The 21,618-nt window shown below is 46.0% G+C and overlaps 3 protein-coding genes across 3 annotated transcripts; all 3 read right to left on the bottom strand.

Moving 5' to 3' along the window:
* Positions 1 to 8,341: 8,341 nt before the first annotated feature.
* Positions 8,342 to 11,263, bottom strand: LOC106866063. Its single transcript, XM_014898592.2, has 5 exons — positions 11,239 to 11,263; positions 10,668 to 10,735; positions 10,426 to 10,518; positions 8,887 to 9,079; positions 8,342 to 8,795 (listed from the first exon to the last, which is right to left on the bottom strand). The coding sequence occupies exons 1-5, from the start codon at positions 11,261 to 11,263 to the stop codon at positions 8,674 to 8,676; spliced, it is 501 nt and encodes a 166-aa protein (XP_014754078.1). The 3' UTR covers positions 8,342 to 8,673.
* Positions 11,264 to 11,427: 164 nt separating this feature from the next.
* LOC100824075 (zyxin) lies at positions 11,428 to 15,208 on the bottom strand. The gene is made up of 3 exons (XM_003568794.4): positions 14,766 to 15,208; positions 13,264 to 13,542; positions 11,428 to 12,880 (listed from the first exon to the last, which is right to left on the bottom strand). The coding sequence occupies exons 1-3, from the start codon at positions 15,105 to 15,107 to the stop codon at positions 11,780 to 11,782; spliced, it is 1,722 nt and encodes a 573-aa protein (XP_003568842.1). The 5' UTR covers positions 15,108 to 15,208; the 3' UTR covers positions 11,428 to 11,779.
* A 1,099-nt stretch (positions 15,209 to 16,307) lies between these two features.
* On the bottom strand, positions 16,308 to 20,620 carry LOC100823763 (LRR receptor-like serine/threonine-protein kinase). The gene is made up of 2 exons (XM_003568793.4): positions 17,299 to 20,620; positions 16,308 to 17,179 (listed from the first exon to the last, which is right to left on the bottom strand). Exons 1-2 carry the CDS (start codon positions 20,147 to 20,149, stop codon positions 16,662 to 16,664), a joined length of 3,369 nt encoding a protein of 1,122 aa, XP_003568841.3. The 5' UTR covers positions 20,150 to 20,620; the 3' UTR covers positions 16,308 to 16,661.
* Between the last annotated feature and the right edge of the window lie 998 nt (positions 20,621 to 21,618).

The following is a 21,618-nucleotide window of genomic DNA, read 5'->3' as shown; positions in this document are numbered from 1 at the left end:
TATCCCGTTTTCTAGGTTCCTTGGTTTAGTTAATTTGATTCTCTTGTATTGGATCCTGAAATGAGCTTTTCATGCAACAAAAGAGATACTGGAGGAGCCTTTCATGATCTTACAGTGACACGTTATATTGGAGCTATCTCACAAAACACAATGACACGTTATTACCGAAAATATTTAGAATGGGCTAGTGTTGGAAATGTTTGTGCAACAGCCATTATACATTAATAACAATGGTACATGCATGCCATTATGAGTATGTAGAACAAAGATTTCACCGCTATAATTTTGGTACTTTTGGGGATTGATCGATTCAGTAAAGATCACAGGATTACATAGATCAACGAAATGATCAAAATATAGTACAAACCCATGAAATTGACACATGTATGTTTTACTCTAAACATGTTTTTGGTCAGGCATGCCGACCTTACCATGGCATAAGAGAACTCAGATAGATGAAGGGCCTCAACAAGATCTCTTCAGAGTGGCAACAACAACTTGATCGGGTCATCTGCATCTAGAGCCAAGTGCAGAGCGTTAATTCAGCTCGCGCCTACTCCGGGGCACCATCTCTTATAACCCAACTGCTAATGAGGATTCAAAAGAATTTTTCATAATGGTGGTTGGGGATATGTTATCAGGAATGAAGATGGCGAACTGTAAGCTGCGGGTGCAGGCCATCTTAATAATGTTTCCGAAGCCTTTCAAGCCGAAGCGCTTGCAATTATCGAGGCTATTTATAGAGCAAACGACCTGGGATGCAACCGGGTGATCTTCGAGATGGATGCAGATGGATGCACAAGCTCTTAAGCAGGCTCTTATTAGTGATGTGTATGATAAATCTAAATTTAGTCTTATTTAAAGAAGCTAAAACTCTGTTGTGTCTATCTTTTGATGATGCAAGAGTCCAATGGTGTAACAGAAACTGTAATTTGGTTGCTCATGCATTAGCGTCTTTTGGTGCTGGTCTAGAGTCGAGTAGTCAGATGCACTGGCTGCATGATTTTCCAGACTTTGTAACTGTCAAGGCTGTCGGCGATATGCCGCATTGTTGATGTAATGGAACTTTGTGTTTCAGTTAAAAAAAAAGTGCTAATGGGGAATATTCTGCTGCTTACGAGGCCCAATTCTTCGCTTCTGTGCCCCAAGATCTCTTGCAGAAAGTCTGGAAAGTAAGGATTGAAGGCAAAGTGAAGGTTTTTACTTGTGGTTACTACTGCTACAAAATCTGAGTGCGGACTGGGGATCGCCTAAGGAACAGAGGGTGGCTTTACGAGTTAACCATATTTCAGTTTCAGCGTTTGTCATGTGTCATCGAGTGACTAGTTGTAGCGAATTGATTATTTCTTTCTAGTTAAAAACACATATTTATGGATCTGTTTCTTTTTTTTTTTGGCAGGGATTATGGATTTGTTTCTATTTTGCAGATTTATCATTTTCGCAGTCAATCAGTACACATCACTACAGCAAAGTCAGACCTTGGTAACATTTCAACATGTATACTGTCATAATATTTCAGGTCTACAACAGTATGTTAAAGTATATTACATTGCTAGAATAGATATATTTCATATTGACCGGACGATTAACAGTTGATCGATTGGTTCAGTTAATCGTCCGAGTAGACAGGTAACTCCTGACCGAGCAGCTACTGATCAGCGATATCCTTACCATTGCTTCCACAAAGATAGCCCCAGGCGCATGAAAACAGAAAAGATAAGCTCCACCTGGCGAAGTACATACATTGAGGGAATTAGCGAAGGAAGAAGAACCACTTTAGGTGATCACAGTTCATCCCCACATAAACACCAACATGTGCATTTCCGTAAGTGAAGGTACTCCGTATCGTTTGAGTCAACTAAAACCAATTGAAACTATAGATGCGTGACAAAAAAAAATGGATGCATTCAGCCATCTAAATCTGCAGCAACTAACAAAATGGATCAACCCCCAGAAAGATGAAAGCAGTACAAATACTTCAGGTTGCAAAGATGCTACTCCACTTTATACTACCATACGGCAGTTACTACCACCAGTAGAATGCAGTTCGGTGATGGCCAGGCTCCAAGATGGCTAAAGCTCTGAAGCAGTCACCATCTGAGTCGTCCAATTCCTTTGCAAAACAGTGTGGGGCTTTTAGTATCAAGAGTTCAAGAGCATTCGCGAGTTAATTAACTGCATGAGTAACTAACTTAAAGGAAAGTACCTCTTTCTCTTTTCCATGGAGACTTCAGTGAAAGGATCTTAGATATCTCCACCGTGTCTGTGCTAGTTTCAACTATTACCCTTGCAATATCCAACATCTTCCTGGCAAGATCCAAATCAGAATCGTTTCCCTTGCATGCAATCTCATTATCATATTTGTCATTGTCAGTATGTCACCGTTCCTGTCCATTTGTCATTGTCACCGTTCCTGTCCTCCTGATCTTTGCCATTTGAAGTTTTCCCTAATCAATGACTATATCAGTATGAAGCCCGCAGGGAAAATGCACATTGAACAAGAAGATCAATTATACTATTCATGAAAAAAAACAGCAACAGAAAGCAACGAGATGCATACAGATGTGTAATGATTCAACTTAATCAGATAACACAATCACCATCGATTAATACACTGGTGCATCCAAAATTAAAATATGAGGCAAGCAATATTCACGTTATTGCATAATTTATGTAACACATAATTGCAAAAAGAGGTGGAACTCTGTACATTGCAAAAGTTAGCCCGTGCAAGTACACTAGTTAGACAGCTAAAATTGCAAAAGAATGGAATGAAGCCAGTGCCTCAAATATCCATATCTGTTTAATATGGCATTGGCATTGCCATTCAGCAATTACAAGTGTATGAACAGGAACATAAATAAATATATAAAACTGACATGGCATCATACACAAATCTAAAATATGGATATTTGAGGCGGTTTCATTCCATTATTTATGATCATAAAGTTTTTTTTTTGTTTTATCCCATTTTTATAGCACAAAATTGGATTGTGACATAGAACAATGAGCAGACCACTGGATTAAATGGTCTCGTATCAAATGATGATTGAGAATGAAGGGATAAGTCAGGACGGAAACCGTTCCAAGTTCCAAATGGGACCATTTACTTTGAGAATACAGGAATGTGTTATTGATTAGCACTTAGCAGTTTATATCTGTATACTATTTAGCAGGTATGGGCGGAGAGAGAAAAGCTTATGATCAGGAGATTGTTATTATCTATACAGATACAAAGAACAATGATTATTTAGTGTATATGACTGTCTGAGCATGAAGGGATGAAGATATACCTTCTTCAGTATCCCCATTCTCTGAAGATGAAGCATCCTCCACATTGCCGCCAGAGGCCTTTGAGTTTCTCTTGGGAACATTGCTAATAGTACCCTTCGCCATTTTTCTCTTGGGAACATTGCTCAACAGATCGGTTGCTTTCAGAGCTTTGTATAGCAAGGCATGTCCATATTTATAATACAGGCTAGCACACTCCGGAGCAATTTCACCATAACATTTAACCCTAGGTGACAACAAAGGCGTAAACTCATCATTAAGGTACATAGGAGGACCATAACAGGTAATGTGAGGTAGAACGAAATGATCAGAATTAACCACCACAAAATCCACAATAGTCACATCAATCATTTTGATGACAAAAGGTGCTAACTGGTAACTATGTTCATTATTGATTACCTTTTATAGCAACTGGCAAGTGAATTGTGAAGTAGCATACAAATCAACCACGCAGTGATAAATATTTGCAATTAGCCAGTAATTGAGATGCATAGACATATTTATCAAATATGATACCTCTCTTTTAAGTAATTGCATTTTGAATTGATAATCTTTCACATTTCAGACGCCATAACAAATGATGCTGAGCTCCCAACCCCCAAGTATTGTCACGTAATAAAACTAGGCACTCACTAATCCTCGCCCCAAACAAACTCAATCATGCTGACTGCTGAACACATGCTTGGTAACCACCTTGCCATACGTATGTCTCAAATCCTACTAACCTCTTCTCCTAAACTACAAAATACAAAGGCTCAAAGCAATTAAGGGACATGAAAGCAATAGCAAACCAAAAGAGCACTGAACTAATTGGATGTTTTCACCATAGCACATCCACAGGCATGCTTCAGCGTGGCTGGGAGTAGGAATGTCATGTGGAAGTACAATCCTAACCTCATCGCGAGGGCGTGGCGGAGACAATCAGCAGCGCCAACAAAATCCCCGTCGTAGGACAGCGGCTGTGCGGGATACATGGCTAATTCTCTCTCTGTCAAAGTGAAGCTTCTTCGTTGCAAGATAAAGGACTGGAAATATTCATGCAAACCTCTGAAAGTCTACTTGGATTTCAGTAAATTCACCCTTTCTTTCTTGGATTGGCTTGAAGAAAATCGTCCACTTACTTCGCTGGAAGTTTTTTCAGGTCAAGAGTTAAACTTAAAATTCAATCTTACGTTCACGCTCTTGAAGTTTCAGCCAGACAAAGAGGCAAGGTAAACTGGTGCATTCTTGGTGACGAAAACACTAGATACTTTCACTCTCAGGCCTCAGCTAGATTGAGATCTAACCAAATCAGAGCTATTGAGGAAAATGGCGTTCCACTGTTTTCTCACCAAGCAAAGCAGCAAGCTATTTTTAATTTCTATAAAAATCTCATGGGCAGTTCCTCATGTACCTCCAACGATATTGATATTTCTGGACTTTACCCTGATATGGTGGATTTATCAAGCCTTTCCATGCCTTTCTCCCTTGAAGAAATTGCTGATGCCATTAAGCTTATTCCTATCGATAAAAGTCCAGGGCCAGATGGCTTTGGCTCTGGCTTCTTCAGAGATTGCTGGATTATTATTAAGCATGGCATTTTGATGATTTTTGAGCAGTTCTTTGACAACACTCTACAGCTTGAGAGAATTAATAGATCCTTCATGATCTTATTAAGAAAGAAGGAAAATGTCAACTCGCCGGGTTTGTTTCGGCCGATTTCTCTTCTCAACTGCCTTGTCAAATGGATCACCAAAGTGCTCGCAACAAGGCTGCAAAGACTTATTCCTACCCTGAATGATCCTTACCAATCAGGCTTTGTGAAAACTAGGTGTATTGCTGACAACTTCGTCTATGCTATGGATCTAGTACAATCTTGTAAATTGAGAAAGAGAAAAGCTATGATCTTAAAACTTGATTTCAACAAGGCTTTTGATACTATCTCCTGGGATGCTCTTTATCAAATTCTTATAACCAGAGGCTTTACTGATAGATGGATCATTTGGATAAAAAAGCTTCTAAACTCGTCTCAAACAGCGGTGATTTTAAATGATGTTCTGGGAAATTGGATTGACTTAAAAAGAGGACTCAGGCAGGGGGGGTCCACTTTCCCCCCCTGCTTTTCCTTTTGGTTGTGGACGTGCTTCAGCAAGTTATAAAAAAATTTGCCTCGACCGGAGCTCTAAAGAACCCAATTTTTCCAGATCAACCCCTGTCCGGTGTTACAATATGCGGATACACTTATAGTTATGCAGGCTGACCAAAATCAGGCGAAACTACTGAAGGAGATTCTTGATGCCTTTGCAAGATATTCAGGTTCAAAAATCAACTATTCCAAGTCTACTTTCGTGCCCATTAACCTCACTACCGAAGAAAGCACTGAAATCTCAACTATTCTCAGTTGCCCTGTTGCTGCATTTCCTCAAACATATTTGGGCCTTCCCCTTTCTGATTCTAACTCCCTAAAGCAGCATTCCAACCGATTATTGATGCTGTAGACAAAAGACTCTCTGGATTTGCTATGAATTTTCTTTCGGAAGGTGGAAGACTGACATTGACAAATTCGGTTCTCTCGGCTCTCCCAGTTGTCTATATGTCTTGTATCAAACTTCCTAAATGGGTTATTGAGAGTATTGACAAACTACGTCATTCATTCTTGTGGAAAGGAAAGAACAAAGTCAAAGGCAGTGGTTATTTGGTTGCTTGGGATAAACTTTGCTGTCCTATCAATGAAGGAGGATTGAACATTAAGAATCTTGCAATTCAAAATGAGTGTCTTATGACAAAATTTATTCAGAAACTTATGATCAATCAAGACTCTTCTTGGGAAAAGTGGGTGAAAAGAGCACACTATGGTAATAAAGACTTTGGTGATTCCTTCAAGAAGACAAGTGCTATTTGGAAACAAATTAGTTCTTATATTAGTATCTATAGAGATATCACTTCGGTGGTCATTGGAGAAGGTTCCTCACTCTCATTTTGGCATGACACTTGGCTCGTGAATGAACCTCTTTCCATTATGTTTCCGGTCTTGTTCTCGCATGCCCTTCGACAGAGCGTCTCAGTTAAAGACTGTGTTGTCAATAATCTTTGGGTATTTTCTCACCGTTATCTTACCTCAGACAGAGCATGTTCTGAAATGCAAGATCTTCACCTCTTATTAACAAACCAACAACTTCAGCCAGGAGTTTCGGATATTAGAATCTGGAAGTTTGATAGTTCTAAATCTTTCTCGGTTAAGAACTTATATCAACTTGCGAACTTTGGGGGAATTCTAGACCAAGCTTCCATGGCAATCTGGCAAAGTTCTGCACCAAAAAAATGCAAGATTTTTGCATGGCTGATGCTGAAAAGAGGATTAAGGTTAGAACTACGCTTCAACTCAAGGTGTGATTGATTACGACGCCTGTCCGTATGGTTGTGGTAACTCTGAAACTGTCCACCATCTTGCAATCTCATGCCCAAGAGTTGTGACTGTCTGGCAATCATTTGGTTTTCCTATTTCTGCTGACCACGAAGTTCGGGACCTTTTCTCTTCGGTTAAAAATCTTATATAGATATAGATAACATCATACTGATATTCTCTAAAGATATAGCAACAACTAATCATACCAGCACTTGTATTCTAGAAAAAAAATCATACCAGCACTTACACTCAGGAGTCACGTATACTAAAGTTCAAACCCCTTGTAAACTAAACTTGGAGGACTGAACTATGCGAATGAACAAAAAGCAAAAGTTTCAGTGCTTGCTTGGCGGCCTCTCCTTGACGGCTTGATAGCGCGCGGCACGCACGACCCCATCGTGTGAGCGTGAGCACGCGGAGCAGCGAGGAGATGAGGATGGGCTAATGGTATGAGGACACCAGTTTCTTGGAGCAACTAATTGTCCTGTTTGGTTCCGCTCTAATCAGGAATTGGAGCTGACATGAGTTTACACGTATTTACCGAAAATGATGAAAAACATCAACAAACAAGCAGAAAATTCATAGTTCACCGAATTATCAAATTTTGGCGTCTAATATATAAAACGGATGGCTTCGCACAGCCAAGTGATTGCAAACATGTACCGTAAGACCATCTCCAGCGGGAGATCCATTTGGTCAGTTTGGCCCAAACGGACAAATGCACGACCCGGCGCAGCGACCCATTTTCACGGCTTCCGCTTTTTGGTCCACCGCGACCCATTTTCAACCCAAATTTGATTCAGGTTTGGGTCTTCACAAACATCATCGTTGCACTGTGTTTGTCCTCTCTTTGTTCATTTGTTCTCCCCTGATCCCATGTTTCTGTCAATAAAATATATCAAATTGGTGTTCGTGTTGGGGGCACTGGCAGACTCAAACGGACAAAGTCCTTTGGTTTGTCCGGCTAGCAACCCAAACAGACCAAAACGAATATTTTTTGTGTCCATTTTAGGTCCCGTGGCTGGAGTTGCCCTAACAGCCAAGAGGACAAACACAGTGAATTGGGGCAGGCAAAGCTGAATTGCGGCAGGGAGGAGCTTTGTTACCTCGAGGCAATGCTCCCTGCTGTAGACGCAGCGCGTGCCGATGAGGGTCTTCCCGAGCGCGTTGAAGATGTCATGACCGTCCGGTGGGCCGAAGTCGGCAGGGAGGCGCGTCCACCACGTCCACCATCGGGTTCCCCAGTAGCCCCCGCACCAGCCCCAATTACCGTTGCTGCTCGGAGCAGGCAGGTAGGGACCCGAAGCGTAGGCAGCGGCATTCAGGAGGGGAGAAGAGCAGGTGCAGGCGTCCTCTACACATGGGAATGGGAAGGGAGAAGGCCCGAGGTATACAAGCCTAGGGCGCAGTATAAATTCTGCAAATCAAGAGTTCTTACTAACCTGGACCCTACTAACCAAGGTTAGGTACTTTTGTCCTTCTTTAATGAATGGCAGAGCTCATGCATTCTCCCTCAATTTTTTTGACAAATTCAAAAAAAAAGGCCAATACAATTCTTATCTTTTGAAAAACGCCACTGCAAATCTGCAGATTTCTTCGAAAAACACCACTACAACGGGTCAAAAGATGCCACTAAGGATGGGAATTGCAATGGCATTTTTCAAATTCAGCAAAATTGCAACAGCATATATCAAATTAACCCTTCTAATTATACATCATCGCTCCACTCGTTCAGTTACAATATTATAACAAATTATCCAAATAAAAAGGTCGCAAGCTTCTAATTATATAATACTTCCTCCGATCCATATCACTTGTTGCAGTTTTATCTATATACACATGTAACCTACACAATGAAACGCGTCTAGATAAACATATATCTAGAAAAAAAACTGCGACAAGTAATATGGATAGGAGGGAGCATTAAAGATTTGAATACTCCGATGTCTGCTTGGCACAACACCTATTGCTAGAAAAGTACTCCTCAACAGAACTTGTCAGAAAGTATCATGATCACTATCCAGCTCCCCATAAGGAAAAATCACATCCTCATGTCCACCAGGGCAGCCAACACTTGTTGGATGCGTCTTTTCTCGATAATTGCATCCAAAACAATGACCTTGCATGGTTGATTGAGAATATGTATATTAGTAGGTGAGATTAACAATAAAAAATATAAAAAAATCATTGAAGATAACATATGTAGTTACCAGAGTCATTTTCTTTCAAAGGAGTGCAGAGAATAACATCCTCTTCACGTGTGCAACAAGGATACATCTCGGCGAAGAACAAAGTAGGGGTGCCATCTAAGCCTTTCACCAAAAAGTTGCAATGCACATATGTTAAAGAGAATCCAGCAACTAGGTTTCGCTCTTTCGCTTCCAACAATTCTAGCTCAGTAGGCTGTGAAATATGAAAGACATGTAAGTATAATAGGTTGGGTCAGCAGGAGTGGGATCATCCCATGACTCCAATCCAGCAAAGTCATCACTGCATAGAAAAGAATTAAGACAAAATCTCATCTCCTGTTGATAGCACACGTGAAGCCGTGAAGGAACATATTATCACAGGGACATATGAAAACATTGTGATTCTATAGTGCACATGCTGATGAAGTTATTTCTTCAAATAAGAGGACATCATGATCAGAAGTGTTTTCTAAATAAACCATTACAATACTGGACCAACTTGTTGTTATACGGTGCAATTAGTAAATATCTAGTGTAAATTTTATTTCTTTTATATTTGTTAAAAATATGCAGGGGATTCATTTGAAGATAACCTTATGGCTGACAAATCAACCAGTGTGATACAGGATACAAAATCTATATTGTTCTAAAATTTACTTGTAATCTGATTCATACTAACCCATGTCATTCTTCAAATAATGGGTTAAGGAGAAAATTTACGACAGTGAAGTTAAATTTAAAGCCACAGGGCATGAAAAGACATGATGGAATACTTCTTTTGTTCTACATGCATCACGTATAGCATTGCAGTTATTGCTATATGGAACCTCATGTTTTCATCGGTTGTGTTAACCACATGAAGAGTCATTTGGAAGCACCTTTTCATGTGCTATATTTACAGCTTATGTGAATATTTCCTAATGTCCTCATACAATTTATATTAACAAGTTTCTATATGCATGATCTCATATTGCACAAAATTAATGTTGCGTTAGAAATTGTTTCATTGTTCATTCAAAATTTAAGATCAAGATTTATACTCACTGAAAAAGAATCTAAACTTACAACATACAGAAAAAACATAATGCTATAAATATGATCCACTACAAAGGTACTACTTCCTCCTTTTCAGACAAGCTTTGACCAAGAATTACTTTATTAATATGTGTGTTTTAAGACATGAATTTATATCAATAGTTTCGTCTTTAAAAGTTCTTGCTGACAATTGTTGTTTTCTATCATATAGATTACATGTTAATAAAGTTTTTATTGGTCAAACTCTTGTCTTGACGAAACCAAATACGTCAACCTTTGTGAAAAGGAGTATTTTTAACAACCCTGCAACATGCCGGTCCTACAGTCCTACCAAAAATTCAGCATTGCTCGAAAAAACCTGTTCTAATCTTTTGAATCCATGTTTTCGTTTCTCATTACCTTGGGACTGACAAGGGGTTGGCGTTCGAGGTATAATTTCATGTTACAACAGCCCTATGGTTACACTGAAGAGAAAATGCATGAAAAATTTGACCTAAACATGACAGGATGGTCGCATTAACATACATGTTGTATTCTTCGCCCTCCTCTGGAACACGTTCCCGGCAAGTAGCTGAGGGCGGTGTCCAGATCAACGGCATGCTCACCGATTGGTCGCTCCTTCATCACATATATAAATAATCAACCGTCAATTAACGCAGAAATTAGAGATTCGTAAACAAGATATGGCAGCAAACGGATGAGTTGCCAAGGGGAGGAACCCACACCCGGTCAATCAGTTGCGAGAGCAAAGGGGAAATTGGAGTTACCTGCAGCCGGGGGGCTGGCGGGCTGGTGTGGGGTGTCGGGATCGATCGCCGGCGAACAGATGCGGCACCTTATCTCTAGAGTCAGTTTTCGCTTGTCCTCGTCCTTTTTCTTCTGTTTTTTTATGCTTCCTTTTAAGGCGGACGTGCGCAGAAGCAAGGCCGGGTAGCCCACCGGCCCAGTCCGATTCGTACTCCCTTCATGTTCCTAACATGGGTTTGCCTTTGTGAGAAGGATAAGATTTGCACGCTAACCGTAAGACATTTTTGTTTCCCTAGAAGAATACATTCCAAGTTCTCAAAGAAAAAAGAAGAATACATTCCCAAAGAAACATTTCGTACAAGAGTACAGTGTATAACAGTAGCAACAATGTATTCCCACTAGTTCAAAACCGTGTCAATCTTTATGAAAATTGGAAAGGAAGCAGTACATGTTAAACGTTGTCAAAGGAAAACACCAACAACCGTGTAGATTTTGTACCGCCAGCAACAACCTTATTTCTTTTTCCGTATCACAAGCAACAACTTATGCCACATGCAGCATCTGCAATTGCACTGGCGGACCAAGGTTTGCCTTGAGCCCAGGGCTGCGCATCCATGTCTAAGGCTAAACTGTCTATCATGTGCCAAGTTTAAAATGATTTCTGATTATATTCTATAGATATACATAGATATATGGTTCCAAGCCTAGGCCTATAGCCCAGGTTGCCCTGGGCATTGGTCCGCCCCTGTGCAATTGGAAGAAACATATATCATCCGAATGGAATGATCAAACAAGTTTGATAAACACAAAAGTATCTTGATTTCTGACAGATGAAAAGAGCATGGCAATCAGCGTCAAGTGTAACACAAGAACTTTTACCACTCAGATCATGGGTAACAACATGCGACAACAGGTGAATGGACGTTGAGCCGCAGAGCCTCCACTCTCCAGGCAAATCAAACAGATCGTGCTTCCTGCACTCTGCTCAGTTCCTTAGATGCAGTGAAATTTGAAGAATAAGAAATTTCACGGTACCATATGAAAACACAAAATAGTTCCATAGCTGTTGGGCGACCGATATACACATATGCTGCTGCAGGAGCGACCCACAGCCCTAGCTAGAAGGTGGGCTTTACCGCCCAAACCAACCTCTCTGGCTAGGCTGCACGTCAGTGTCGTTCATCAGCTTGTCCAGCACCACATTCAGGTCAACGTTCTGGCCATTCTCGGTCAGCCTGCGCACCGTCGCCCTAACTTGCTCCTTGGAGAATCCCATCGTGGAGACCTTGTCGACCACGTCATCGACCGCCACTCTGTTGCCGGAGGAGGCACTCGGAGTGGAGCTCACTGGCGCTGCTTGGGGCAGTATCTTGGCTGTAGGGAGCTTTCCATAGTTGCCACTTCCAGCAGAGGATGCGCCTGTGGGGGTGAAGGGCGAGGGTGAGTTCATCCCGGCACCATGGTGAGATGGGGACCCACTGTAACCATATGGCTCGGGGAAACCGCCTCCTCCCTGTTGTTTGTATCCAGCATTGTAAGACGGCAGCGGCCCGGCATTAGGCCTGACAGCTGGAGGCTCATACATGCCAGGGTTTGTCCCATAGAAAGGAGGAGCAGGTCCCCTGGGTGGTGGCATGTAAGGAGACGGTGGGCGCACATTTGGTGGGTAGGTCTGAGCAGGAGGCCCATAAGATGCTGCTTCTTCTGGATGCTGGGGCGCTGCAGTTTGGGGGTTAACACTTCCAGGTGGAGGAGGTTGAGAATATGGAGCATATTGAGGTGACGGTTGATAATGCTGTGGTGCTGCTGGAGGTGCCTGTGGCTGCAAGGCAGGAGGTGCTTGATATTGCTGGTGCGCAGCCTCCATTGGCTGTGCGGATGGGGGATAGTAGGATTCCTGCGGTATGGTTGGCACAGATGGTGCAGGTGGGACTGATTGGATTTGAGGATGTGGTAAATGACCTGGGAATTGTGGTGGAGGTTGGTTGTGAAGAATTCGCGGAGGTGGTGCATTTGGAGCAGGCAGGGCCAATGGTTGGGCAGGGGGAGGGGCTTGAAGTTGTGGTTGAACAGTTGGCTGGGGCGGAGTAGGCTGCTGCCGTGAGCCTGCCTGGCCAGCACTGGCATTTTCTGATTGAACATTCTCTTCTTTGAACACTTGAAGCTTACTTAGTTGGATCTGGGTCTCCACAATTTCCTGCTTGTCGCGCAAAATCTGCACACCTGCTTGAACCTGCAAGTAGTATATAAAAGGTACTTACAAATAAGGATGGGACTCAGGTGAGCTAAATTTGATTTTTAACATATGTATAGGCAGATTATGACATGATCCTTAAATAGACAGAAAAACTGCAATTATCAATGACGATATGACCTAGCTCGGACATATGATTATGAACCACTTATAATGAAATGCGCTGTGACATGATGCAATGTATAATCAATATATGAGTATTTCCTATCTGCATACACAAAAAAGAGTAAAAAGAAATTACCAGGAAATAAGTTAACTCTGATAAGGTTCCTGGTCCCTTCTCTACTCAATAAAAGATAAAACGGGGAGAAGAGTGGGAGGAGGGAAGGTACTCACGGGAGAGGAGTTGGGTGAATGCTTACCTCTCGCAGTGTGTTCTCAAATTGTCTCAGTTTTCCATCAGTGCTGCCATTGCTGTTACCAATTGTTAATTTCAACTCGCCAACAGAATCCTCGAGATGATGTGTTCTTCCCTCCAGCTGTGAAAGTCTTGAGCTGACACCTTCCAGTGCATTTAGCAAGTTATCAGCATATTTCTTCATTGTGCGATCAATATCTGCTATAGTGACTGCATTGAAGTTGCTCCTTTCTTCTTCATGACTAACTTTCTTTAGCACACGAGGCTCCGTCATACCAGCACTCTTTGCATGTGAATGAAATTAAACATATTAAGTACATGCATCATACGGAAAGAAAATAACTGTGAAGTGATATGAATTGATACAACCATGCATCCCAAGACGTAAAGAACAAAAACAAGTTGGATTGATTAGTAATAGCACATGATTAATAGGCATATAAGGTCCCTGAGTGCCTTTCTTAATACTTAATCAGTTGCCATTAAATTGTGTACCATACTACTATCAGGAAACATACAAGTTGGGTACACTAACTAAAGATATTACAATCGTTCAACACAAATACAATGTGCTGCTAAACTATCTTTCTAACCCATAATCAAACTTATCGAACCCAACCTGCATGGTTTTCGGCAAGAGTTACCAAAAATGCAGTTCATCAGAATCATGGTAAGGAGTTCAGATTTGTGGTCTATATAGCAAGAATCCTATATGGTTTTACTTTCTGTCTTTTTTTGGCGGGGGACACGGATATGTTTTGTCGCCTAACCAAGTTACATAACATGGCATTCCTGTGCGTGCTTCAGAGTTCAGACACTATAAGGCATACAAGACTCTGAGGAGTAATACTGAAACTAACCACTGAAAGCCATGCCATGCAAGGTGCTTAGACAGGTGCTTACAAAAATAAACCAAGCACTTTCTTAAGCACCAGTGCTTATTTGTATAGAGGAGGTGCCAAGTTAGGCATCTGCTTAGTCTAACTAAGCAGCAGTGCTTAACAAAAACCGGTTAATTTTTCTAAACACCTATCTAGGCATCTTGCATTGTACATGCTCTCATGGGCTAAGGGCTATGTCGATAGTAATGTTATAACTGTCAAATAGCAACTGGCAACTCGTCACATAAATTTCACTGATCATAAGGAAACAGCGTGAGGTCCATAGCCCATAGGGATGTGCAATAGTATATTAATCTATAAACAGAATAGGCATCAGCTTTTACAAGCACCATAACCACAATAACTAGTTCTGTAGTTCATAATCTGAATGGAGTAGTATCAAGAGCAATCATGTCACTTCCAATTACTGGCGGAGTTCCACACTAGAATAGCACAGCACTAACTATAATTACCATTTTACTAGAGCTAAACTCCCATGGCTATGAATCATGCGCAACCTAAACAAGCTTAATAGAAATATGTTTGTTCGATTCGCGGGTCAAAGGGCGCGATGAAGAGATCTATCAGCAGCACCGTGGGCGGGGACGTTGCTAAGTAGTATTACCTTCAGGTTGGGGGACGCGGCATTGGAGTCGAGCGACCCCCAGGCGTTCGCCGCGGAGGCCGACGCAGTGGGCGCTGGGGCAGGGGCAGGGGCAGGGGCAGCGGCGGTGCGGATGGGCTGGAAGTCATAACTGGGCACCATGACCTCGTCCGCGCCAGTGCCGTTGGCGCCGCGGCGCGCGTGGAAGTCGTGGCTCTCCACCACGTCCTCCTGCGGGTTGGGGCCCATCAGATCGAGCAGCTCACCTCCGCCGCCGCCGCCGCCGGTGGAGGGAGGCGACGACGCGGCGCCCGCCGCCGCGAGGCCGAGGATCTGCTTGTCCATGAACTGCGACGCGTTCATCGCGGTCCGGGTTTGGTGGAAGGCTTGGTCGGAGCTGGGGACGGAAGGGAAGGGGAGGAGGCAATCTAAGGTCGGTGGGATTTTGTTCCCGGAAGGAGACGACTGCGAGTACGGTAGACGACGAAGTCCTTTCTTGGGCCCAAAGATGAGGCCGGCGTTTTCCGTTTTCGTGAGCTTCGCTATCATGGGCCCATTCATAATTTCACGGGGGTTCAAGCTACTTGGGCCGACCCAACCTGCTGGGCTGCTTCAGCCTACTAAACCCAACCCAGGTGGACTAAGCATCGCAAATGGGCGCCTTGCTAACATAATTTATATTTTTTGTCCAACCTACTTATAAAACGAGGCCAAAAATGTTTGCTGAAATGCTTGCTGAATTCCTGCCGTGGAAACAATTTTCGGATAATCACAAAAGCAAAAGCAGTTGTCCCAACCAAACACACTTTCTCCAAAAACAAAACAGAACCAAACGCATCCTAAATTTCTGCCATGGAAACATGTATGAAACGGGAAATGGCCAATGTGGTAACGTGAAACTACCGAAGCATTTGAGTCATGTGGATTTGGAGCAAAGGGGCATTAGGAACAATGGAAATTCAGACGGAGGATCCAGAACTGGAGAAGTTTGCAGTGGCAAATCAAACACAACCATCTACTCCCTCCGTTCCATAATTCTCGTCGAAATATTACATGTATATAGACACTTTTTAGGAATAGATACATCCATTTTTTGGCAAATTTGAGACAAGAATTATGGAACGGAGGAAGTACCTTGTAATCTTGTATTCTAGAAAACAGAAGCACATTGTAAAATAACTCCAAGAGAGAGTATATCTGATGCTTAGTTTTTTCTATTAAGTACGGATAATCTTGCCCTTTTTTCATGCAAAAAAGAAATCTTGCCTAATTATACAAAAGAAACTTCTAAACCGGCATAAAGTGATTTGAAACTGCAATCTAGTCGACTTATAAAGCCATGCGGCCATACTTTTCGAAAATGGTTTGATCATTGTCTTATTGCTTTCATGTGAATATCCCATGTTGCTACCTAAAAGGGCCCAAATAATTTGATGATTCAATCCAAAACTGCAGGTCCCATTTATACAAAACTGATCGACAACTTATGAAAGAGCATCTGGCTGGCTAATGTAGAAACAAATCAAACCTGGACCACAGACATGATAAACAAAGAGGAAATGAGACAAGGGGAATAACAGGAGGCATGTGCTCCCTTTGACAAACATCTTCACTGATCTCACATACAAATATTTCTAACTGGATACTTTACACTAAGTTCCATTGCATTATACCACATTCATGGTACAAAAGGTATTAACCTGTCATGACTATGCTGGACCATCTAGAGATGGCATCCTATGAATATGATCTCACTACCAAACCCCTGAAGCAAAACACCATTTTGTACCCAAACAGGGTGTACGTGCCTGGCGAAACGACGCACCCCCTTCCTGCTAAACTCATCCCAACAGGGTTCATGCTCTACATGATGACTATACTACATAACGCTTCTAGTAGGGCCCATGACTTCAAACTTTACTCCTGGTTGTTGAGTAGGCCCAGTGAGCCGGAACTTGCTCGTGGTCGGTCCAGGGCTTGGGCTTGGGCCGGTCTACCGAGAGCCATCAGCTTGGTCGGCGAGATGGGCTTCCTTGGATCAGCCCGCTTCTCCGCCTCTGCTCCACTTCCGGCCCCGGTTCCTCCTTTCCGGGCATCGGCGCCGCCGCCGTCGTCGTGCCGGATGCCACGCAGCAGCGCCGCCGCGTCCTTCATGGTGGGCCGGTCCTCGGGGCGCGGGCTGGCGCAGAGCAGCGCGATGCCGAGCGCCTGCAGCATCTCCTGGACCTGCGTGTCCGGCCGGCCCCGCAGCCTGGCGTCGACGATCTCCGCCGGGTCGCGCTTCCGGCAGAGGTGGCCGCGCACCCACTGCACCACGCTCTGCCCCTCGCCGTACGCCGGGTCCAGCGCCCGCCGCCCCGTGATCGTCTCCAGCAGCACCACCCCGAAGCTGTACACGTCGCTCTTCGTCGTGATCTTCGACATGCATCCGTACTCTGCACCAAATCCCCAATCAATCATGATTAAGATTAAGGGAATCTCAGGAGCTAACAAGGACAGCACTCTTGATTTTGAATTTGAACTAGGAATTTGGGGGAATGATTTAATTAATTACCGGGAGCGATGTAGCCGTAGGAACCGGCGAAGGGGGGAGGGGAGGAGTTGGCGGCAAGGTCGTCGGCGGGGCGGGCGAGGCCGAAGTCGGCGATGCAGGCCTCGTAGCGGTCGCCGAGGAGGATGTTGTCGGGCTTGACGTCGCGGTGGATGATCCCCGGCACGCAGTCGTGGTGGAGGTAGGCCAGGCCCTCGGCCACGCCCACGGCGATGGCGAGCCGCACCTCCCACTCCACCACGGCGGCGCCATTCGCGGCGTGCAGAAGCTCGCCGAGGGTGCCGTTGGGGAGGTAGTGGTAGAAGAGGAGCCTTGCCCGGCGGTTGGACGCCCACCCGAGGAGCCGGACCACGTTGCGGTGGCGCACCCGCGGGAGCACGCTCACCTCGCACGCGAACGCCTCCGCCACGGACGCCGCTTGCTCGCCGTCGCACGACAAATGGAACTTCTTCACGGCGATGGTGACGCCGGTCGAAGGAATGTTTGCCTTGTAGACCTCGCCCGACCAGCCCCGGCCGATGACGTTCGCGGGTGTCAGGCTGCGGGCCACGTCGGCGACCCCGATGTCCAGCTTCTTCTGGTACAGCGTCACCTCCCACGGCGGCGACATCTCGTCGCCATCCCCTGCGCGCGCCCCGGCCGCGCCCCGGCTGTTCTTCCGCCAGCCGAACAGGACGAGCGCCGCGGCCGCCAGGAGGATTACGAGCGCGGACAGCAGCACGGCCATGGCGACGCGAGCGGCGTGGCGCGCCTCGAGCTCCCTGTCGCCGCCCGAGCACCGGGAGGAAGAGAGGCACAGCGATGGGTTGCCCTCGACGTCGCTGGTCGGCAGCCTGGCGAAGAAGGGCATCTCCGGCAGCCGGCCCGAGAAGCCGTTGTATGACACGTTGAGCGCCACGAGGTTCTGGAGCGCCGACAGCGGCTGGAGGTCGCCAGAGAGCTGGTTGTGGGACACATCCAGCACCCCGAGCTTCATAAGCCCGGCGAATTCTGCCGGCACCGTGCCCGAGAAGCTGTTGCAGCTGAGGTTAACAGCGATCTCGAGCCCCGGGATGTTCCCGATGCTCCCTGGTATGTGACCCGACAGCGCGTTGCCACCGACGTCGAGGAGCTGGAGCCGGGAGCACGACCCGATCTCCGGCGGCATCGGGCCGGAAAGCCGGTTACCGCTAAGAACGAGCTTGGTCAGCGACGTGAGCTTGCCGATGTCCGAAGGGAGCGCGCCGGTTATCACGTTGTAGGAGAGATCGAGGTACTGGAGCGAGAGCAAGTCCCTCAAGAGCCCCTCCGGAAGCGCCCCGGAGATGGCGTTGTCGTGGAGGTCGAGGAACGTGAGGTTCCGGCACCCGGATATCTCCGAAGGAAGGGCGCCCGAGAGCCGGTTGGACGCGAGGTCGAGGAAGCTGAGGCTCGTAAGCATGCCGATCTCGGCAGGGATCGCGCCGGCGATATGGTTGCCGCTGGCCCGGAACCGGTCGAGCGACGTGCAGTTGCCGATCTCGGGGGGAAGCTGTCCGGACAGCCCGTTGTTGATGAGCAGAAGCTTGGAGAGCCGCGGGAGCCGGAAGAGCGACGCCGGGATGGCGCCCGTGAGCGCGTTGGTTGACAAGTCGAGCGCCTCGAGGTTGGCGCACCGGCCGAGCTCCGAGGGGATGGATCCCGTGAGAGCGTTGGCCCAGAGGTAGAGCATGCGAAGAGACGGGAGGTTCCCGAGCTCGGCGGGGATGGCGCCCGTGAGCTGGTTGTTGTCGAGCTCGAGGTCGGTGAGGTTGCTGCACTTGGCGAGCTCCGGCGGCACGGCGCCGGAGAGCTTGTTGACGCTCAGCTGGAGCTCCTGGAGTGAGGAGAGGTTCCCGAGCGAGGCCGGGATGTGGCCTGTCAGCCCGTTGAGCGAGAGGTCGATCACGGCGAGCCCGGGGCACGAGCCGAGTTCCGGAGGGATGATGCCCACGAGCTGGTTCTGCCAGAGGAGAAGATTCTTGAGCTTGGGGAGCGCGCCGAGCTGCGATGGGATGGACCCGGACAGGGAGTTCTCGTACAGGTAGATGCTCTCCAGGCTGCTGCAGCGGCCGAGCTCTGGCGGGATCGGGCCCGAGAGAAGCGCCGTGTAGATGGCCAGCGTGGTGAGGTTCTTGAGCTTGCCGAGGCTTCCTGGGAGCGGGCCCGTGATGCTGGTCTCGGCGAGGCCGACCATGGTGAGCCTGGAGCAGTCGCCGATCTCCGCGGGGAGCGTGCCGTGGAGGTTCTTGTTGCCGCCGCCTCGGATCACCTCGAGGCTGGACATCCGGCCGATGGATGCCGGGATCTTGCCGGCTATCTGGTTATCATAGAAGATGAGCTCCCGGAGAGACGCGAGGTTGCCGATGGCGTCTGGCAGGGCGCCCTCGAGGCGGTTGGAGTTGAGGTACAGCGTTTCGAGCTTGCTCCCGTTCCGGCACAGCCCGGCCGGTACGGACCCCGTGAGCGCATTGCTGCTGAGGTCGAGGTGCGCCAGCGCCGGCAGCGAGCCGAGCTCTGGCGGGATAGGCCCTGTAAGGTTCGTGCCGGTGAGGACGAGCCGGCTCAGAGTGCCAAACACGGCGGCGCCCAGGTTTGCCGGGACGCCGCCGTGCAGGTCCACGGACTGCAGGCTCAGCTCGGTCACGCCGCCGTCCGCATTGCACGCCACGCCGGTCCACCGGCACGGCGACGCGTCACCGGCCTTCCAGTCGGCCAGCACGCCGTCACGCAGCGTCGCCTTCCACGCGAGAAGCGCGGCGACCTGCTCGTCCACGGCGACGGCGCAGCACGCGCACAGCAGCATGGCGAGTGCCGCCGCCGCCGCCGCCCTCCATTTGCTCCTCCGGCTGCTCATGGCACCGACGAGAAGCAGCGCGTGCGCATAGACAACGACAGTAACACTATCTGTGAATTGTACTACCAGCTAGTGGTACCAAAGTACAGGTATGTGCAAGAACATCAGTACAAGAGAAGCTAGGCTAAGATAATTCTATTGGCTAATTGCCCTCCCAAATCTTGGTCTTGCTTATGTCGCAAGGCTAGTAGTAACTAATTAGTGGAGTGGTGAAGAGGTTTAGCATAAGTAGATAGGGTAGGAGATGAGAAGTTAAAGAGGGTATTTGGGGAGTTGATGAGATGATGAAGCAATGGAGGGAGGCTGCCTTTGTACCTGCAGAATCTCTGGATCCAAGGACACAGTGCACACACTACTACACGCTGTCTCTTTGTCCCTGTCCCTCCTAGGAAATTGCTCAGAAGTACTTCTTGTAGAGCCTCTACTGAATTATCACCTCTTAAAATATTATTCATAATTACCAATGGTATAGATTTTCGAAAAAATGTACCGTTGTTAATAGTGAAGGTGAAGTTTTCACAATTTTGGAGAGGCATCAGTAAGGTCTAGTTGCTTTGCAATGGCCAAATGAATTTTTTAAACAGCAGCAACGGCTTTGCTAGCTGCTAAGAGTAAAAAGATGGGATCAGGGTGAGCAGCTTCATCATGTAAAGGTTGTGCCTCAGGGGGGATAAGATTAAATAACAGACAGCTAGAGCAGCATTTCACAGCTGTAAGTTAGATTAGTTAACATTTAACAGCTTGCTGTTGGTGACCTTTGTGTAATTTTAGGCTTTGCAGGGAGACAATTGAAGTGTTAGTGAGAAGTAAGAGCGCCAAGAGATGAAACTTGACAAAGAAGATGGAATTGGAATTCTTCATCTCAAGAATGGAAATTAAATCCCCTCCCTGAGAATTCTCCAAGGAATGCTTCATCTAACAATAAAAATAGAGGTTACGTATAAAGGGAGACATCACTGCTGCAGTAAGATAGAGGCTCTAAATATATACTGATTTCCGACAAAGTGACAACTGAGCTCACCAAGTGTAGATGTCAGAATAAATAAAATGATAATGGAAAAAAAATGGAGAAACGTATCCTTAATGTTAATGAATCTTTGTCCTTTCCTTTCCAAGTTAAATTACAGTATTGGACACTTCATTCCTTAATGAGATACCATGATAACTGAGTAAGCCCTGATATGTAATTATGGGCATTGCAGGGTGACAATTGAACTACTGAGGTGGGAAGAATCAATCTCCACTAGTCAGAGTAGAAAGTTAAACACAAGAATAAAAAAGAGACATCACAGCTGGTCACTCAGTGGTAACACATGACACAGGGAAGAAACAGTTCATTCCATACAGTAACAATATACAAAACCTCATGGCAGAGGCTGTTCCTTGGCAGATTAAACGGAATGGATTGGATCTGAAGTGAACACATCAATGAAGAGGCTGTCACATGCTCATGGTTAGATCTAATCTTG

The sequence above is a fragment of the Brachypodium distachyon genome, chromosome 2 (genome assembly GCF_000005505.3).
Source record: "Brachypodium distachyon strain Bd21 chromosome 2, Brachypodium_distachyon_v3.0, whole genome shotgun sequence".
Classification (NCBI taxonomy): domain Eukaryota; kingdom Viridiplantae; phylum Streptophyta; class Magnoliopsida; order Poales; family Poaceae; genus Brachypodium; species Brachypodium distachyon.
This window is presented reverse-complemented; position numbering and strand designations above follow the sequence as displayed.